Genomic DNA, 5,291 nt, shown 5'->3' on the forward strand with positions numbered 1-5,291 from the left:
AGAGCAACTGTATTTTTTTTTTTTTTTTTCGGTTTAAGGTACACATCTCATCACGTGATTAGTTGAAAAAAAATAATTAAAAAAAATTATTAACAAACTAAAAAAATAAAAAACAACCCCATCCACAACCAACTTTTCGGCAGCCACCTCCTCCCACAGCCCAGGTTCTCCGATCCCCCGCCCCTAACCGTCGTCACGCCTAGAACCCTCTTCCCCCGCTCCGGCTCCAGCTCCAGCTCTGCCACTCCCCCTACCCCCTAAACAAGCAAAAACCCCCACTCGAAAACCTCCTTACTCAAACTGGAAACACCTAAAGTTTATGCGGTGGGGCTGCGTTTTTAGGGTGGGAGAGGGCTGATTAGGGGGTTTATGTAGTGGGGTTGCATTTTTTTTAGGTGTTTCGGGTTTGAGTAAGGAGGTTTTCGGGTGGGGGTTTTGGTGGTTAGGGGTAGTGGAGGGTAGCGCCAACGCCGGAAGGAAGGTTTGGGCGCAGGCGCGGTGGATTCTATGCACCGGCGGAGGTGGGGGGTTCCGGGAGCATCGTGGATGGTGGGTGGGACGATGGTTGTGGGTGGGGCTGGGTTTATGTTTAATTTTTAAGTTTTTCTTTCTTTTGTACTCCATCCGTTTCAAAATGATGTTCCTGTTTCGTAAATCGATGTAAATTTTTACCCATGTTTGACCGTAAATATCTTTAATTTTACACTAACAAAAATTATAAAAGTTAGATATTAATAATCTACTCACCAAGACAAATCAAAATAAATCCCACATGATTATATTTGTTCTTATATATTAAGAGAAATTTAAAAGATTCTCTCTATTTTTAAAAAAGTCAGATTCCAAACAAGAACATCATTATAGAACGGAGGGAGTATTAAATTTTTAAGTTTTTATTTTTTAAAAAATTTTCAACCATTCATGTGGTGCACATGTGTCACTTAACCTGCTATAACAAGTTGTGATCGGTTGGGACCATTTTGATTGAATGACTCCCAAAGTATGGATCATTTAAAAATAATTCAAAGTTGGCATTATTTTGAGCAAACGAGCAAAAATTGAGATTATTTTTACCAAATTTTCCTTGAATTTTAAACAATCCTGGAGTCATATCGAAATATTTCAACTAAAGAAAATTAAAAGAAAGTTAGAACTAAAAAACTAATAAAGCCCGGCTCCAATTATCGTTGGATCCGGGCACGATTGATCGACACAATATGAAATGAGGCCCGCCCGAAACCTACCTTTAAACTAAACTTTGATTACCATTTCACAAACCATTATATTCGGCACATAAAAACTCTGGTGAAGTGAAAACTAGTCCAGAAGCAGCAGCAAGCAAAGTCTGTTGACGCTCTTGGAAGAAAAAAATGGCAGTACCAGGGCGAAGAAACGGCATGCTAGAAGACGATGACAACGACGTCGAAGAAGGTCTCTTCGAAGAAGATGCTCTCGTTGTTGACGCTCAATTCGACGACACTCCTCCTCACCTTCGTGACCTCTCCGCCGCTTCTCAGTCCGGCGACCTCCCTGCTCTCCGCCTTGCTCTTGGTACTTTCTTCGTTAGGGTTTATGTTTTGGATTCTTGATTTCTTGTTGAATTGATGGTTAATTTGTTTCTTATGATTCTATTGAATGACAGTGGTTTTTTTTTTTTTTTTTTTTTTTTTTTTTTTTTTTTTTTTTTTAAATTGTAATTTGTGTTTTATGATTGATTGGGTTTTAACCTTTGGCCGCTATTTGTTTGTATTGTGATAGTGAATTATTTTTGAAATTGTAATCATTTTTTTTTGTTTGTGTTTTACTATGATTGTGTGATTTTTAATCTTTGGCCGCAATTTGTTTGTATTGTGTGCACTCCAAAGAACATCTGAATTGAATTCGACAAATATGAAGGTTAAAACAAAAGAATTATCATTTACAAATCAATGACAATATTATTAGACAATAGACACACTATAAGAACCATGTTTGCGAAGTTATGGATTCAATTTGTTATGCCACCTAAATCAAGTCGAAGGAGTTTGCGATGTGTGTTGATATACCATTTAGGGATCATTTGATATGGGGTATTCAAGATTCAGCATAGGGTAAGAGATGTAGAGCATGCCTGGATTGTAGGTAATAGAGGTAGAAAAAACAGGGTAGTAAAAGTTATGATGAAACATTAATGCTTGGATTGGGAATATAATTGTCAAGGGTTAATGTATTCCCCTTCAAATGAGGGCAAGATTACTCATGCTCCCCCTAGTGTAGTGTTTTCCCTCCTTAATAATTTCTCATTCTCTCTATAATCCTGATTTCCGGTATTCCGTCAATTGGTTTGCAAGGAGGTTGTAGGATTTGTAGTGGTTTAACTTTGTAGAGTCGAGTGTTTTCATGCAAGTGGCTTGAAGATAGTCAGAGGGAGATTTTAACCCAAGGAATATAGCCAAACTTGAAAGATTATCCTTATAAAAATTACTTAGTAAAACTTTCCCCACTTACAGTTTCCCCCTTAATTTGTCAAGGGAATCCAAGCATGCCCGTATTGTTATTTTAGTTATTCCATTTACCCTCTCCTTTGAGATATTTCCATTTCCAATCTCTTTCTCCAGCCACTAGTGCATCATCACACCAACATACATCCAGTGCCCTACCCTACCACCCTCACCAATACCACCATCGATGCCAGGCAAACACAACCTTATCCACTCATAAATGTACGAATGTAATCCAACCACTTTAAAACTAACAACAGACCCTTGAAACCCCACTTCCACTCGCTAAATTCACTCTAACCTACCCAAACATCCACCTTCACGGCTCTTCCCACTATGTCCACTCTATCCTACCCAAAAATCCACCCCCACCCACCCCAGTCCCTCACCCTTGAAAAAATTAGACCTAAGAGAGAAATAATAGAAAGAAAGATAGAGATAAATAAGCAGTGTAATCGGTGAGGTGGGCTGGTGCAAGAGCAGGGCTGCAGTGCGCAGTGTAATCGGTGAGGTGGGCTGGTGCAAGAGCAGGGTGGCAGTAGTGGGGGTGCTAGTGTGGTTGTGTAGGTGGAGGGATTGAGAAGGAGAGATGCATGGTAGTGGTTTTTGTGGCTATTTTTTTCTTTCCCTTTCTCGTTTATAAACAACAAGACAAATGTTACTTATATAAGGTTTTTTTTCCTTTATTATATATCCCTTTTCTTTATTTCATAACCTTCCCGTTTCTTTTACCAAATGCCTCCTTAGTAAACATATCTAGGGATAAAATTGCTTCGGAGTACAAAAAAGTATTGTTTATATTTCAATTGTATGTGGTATGTCATATATTGTATATGTTAGGATGCGTATTGTATCGTATATGTGAGATTCGTGTAAATCCAATGGCAATAGTGTTTTTTTTCTTTTCGTCTTTGGTCAAAAAGTTTGCTTTATTTTTAAACTTGCCATGGGATATGAGATACATTAGGAATTTTTTGTGAAAGAAAGAATCACATTTTTGTTTCTTTTCTGATATTTATATCAGTTGACTATCAGTTGGGTTTATTTGCTTGTCTTGAATGCTAATTGGCTCTTTTGGTGCATGATTACTTGTAATTGGAACTTGAAGGTAATATTGATCTGTCGCCAAAAAGTTATTTTGTTGGAATGTGAGTGCTGTCTTTATAAAAAAAATTTGGTTGTGATGGATGTGTAGATAACTTGGATGGCAACATTAATGAGCCAGTCGAAGATGGGGATACTGCTCTCCACCTTACCTGTCTGTATGGGCATTTGCCCTGTGTTCAGGTTAGTTATTGTTGTTTTGTTTACGGGTTATTTCCCCCTACAAACTTAATGTAGTCCATTCGTTGCTGATGTTGTGTTGCAATTGTTTAGCTCCTTTTGGAACGAGGAGCTTCTGTGGAGGCCAAAGATGAAGATGGAGCACTTCCTTTGCATGATGCTTGTGCAGGGGGTGGGTCAAAATCACTCAATTTGCATTTGATTGGCAAGAAAGCATTTATTTATTTATTTTTTTTACCATTACTTTTCATGTGTCATGATTTCTTGAATTTGATCGCAGGATATACTGAGATAGTCCAACTTCTGATTAGCCGGGCCTCTGATCCTGAATGTTTGAGAAGAATGCTTGAAACAGTTGATGTCGAAGGTGACACTGTAAGTAATACGAAATAATACTTACTACCCGTTTTTGTAATTGTTGAATATTTGGTTACTGTTTAGTGGAGACATTCATCTACTGTATTACTCCATTTCTGATAGATGAATAGATCAGATTTGTAACAATTTCTAACTTTTTTTACCTTCCTATTCTGACAGTGATTTGTAACAATTTTAATATTTTTTACCTTCCTATTCTGACAGTGATTTGTAACAATTTTAATATTTTTTTACCTTCCTCTATTCTGCAGCCTCTTCATCATGCAGCACGAGGTGAACATCTGGATGTAATAAAGTTGCTGCTGGCACATGGGGCTTCTCCTACTAAGAAAAACATCTACGACAAAGTAAGTTGGTGTTAGATGGTTGGTTTTACGTTGAGTATATCATCCAGTTTGATGTAAAGTGCTGACACTCTTGTTATCTTATTGGTCAGATTCCAGCTGAACTAGCTGAACCGGATACGGAAACAAAGAGATTTCTTGAAGCTGCTGCGAACACTATAGCATTCTAGTCATTGATGATCAGTCTCTTGAATTAGTGTCATCTTGGTTTCATTTACTGTGTACTAAACAAGTAGCATATATCTTTATTTGGTGACCAACTAGAGAAAAACCATAGATTTTGGTTGAAATTTTAAATAGTGGTTTACCCCAACAACTAAGTAGTCAGCTTATTTCCATTGTCTGCAAAGAGATTTTCACATTTTTTTGTTCATATATCTGCAAGAGAATGAAAACAAAAATGAATCATTGATAGCTTGTAACTGGCTTGTAGGGTTTTTTTTTTTTTCCCCTTGTCTAATCTGTTCTTGGCATAATCATTTTTTTAAAAGTGAGGAAAAGTACACTATTGCTAATGGTTTCCGTATCTATTTCCCTTATAAAGTCCCAAAGGGCTGGGCATTGTAGCAAATAAATAAAGTGAACGGATTTGCCCTTTGCCATGCCACGTCAGCTTCTGTTTTTGAATTTTTTATTTTTATTTTTTTGGTTGCATGCTGAGATAGCTCTCTTTGGTTTTTCTAGCTTGCTTTTGATTTTGAGAACTCTTTGTTCTATCTTCTCTTGGGTTCAGTAGCTTACAATCTTTACATCTTCTAAGTTAGATGAGGATGATGAGTTAGATGAAAGTGATGGACACAGAGAG

At 37.4% G+C, this 5,291-nt stretch overlaps 1 protein-coding gene across 1 annotated transcript; it reads left to right on the forward strand.

Moving 5' to 3' along the window:
- The first annotated feature begins 1,287 nt into the window (after positions 1-1,287).
- On the forward strand, positions 1,288-4,908 carry LOC145572430 (uncharacterized). Its single transcript, XM_081631401.1, has 6 exons — positions 1,288-1,551; positions 3,676-3,767; positions 3,858-3,936; positions 4,045-4,139; positions 4,394-4,489; positions 4,579-4,908. The coding sequence occupies exons 1-6, from the start codon at positions 1,371-1,373 to the stop codon at positions 4,654-4,656; spliced, it is 621 nt and encodes a 206-aa protein (XP_081487527.1). The 5' UTR covers positions 1,288-1,370; the 3' UTR covers positions 4,657-4,908.
- Positions 4,909-5,291: the final 383 nt, after the last annotated feature.

This window comes from Chenopodium album, chromosome 12, assembly GCF_948465745.1.
Source record: "Chenopodium album chromosome 12, dcCheAlbu1.1, whole genome shotgun sequence".
Classification (NCBI taxonomy): Eukaryota; Viridiplantae; Streptophyta; class Magnoliopsida; order Caryophyllales; family Amaranthaceae; genus Chenopodium; species Chenopodium album.

Bases quoted from the DNA above. Each gene is read 5' to 3' on its own strand.
- LOC145572430 (XM_081631401.1), top strand. From the start codon at position 1,371: ATGGCAGTACCAGGGCGAAGAAACGGCATGCTAGAAGACGATGACAAC. The intron at 3,768-3,857 runs GTTAGTTATTGT...GCAATTGTTTAG, and splicing joins GGCATTTGCCCTGTGTTCAG to CTCCTTTTGGAACGAGGAGC. The intron at 4,490-4,578 runs GTAAGTTGGTGT...CTTATTGGTCAG, and splicing joins AGAAAAACATCTACGACAAA to ATTCCAGCTGAACTAGCTGA.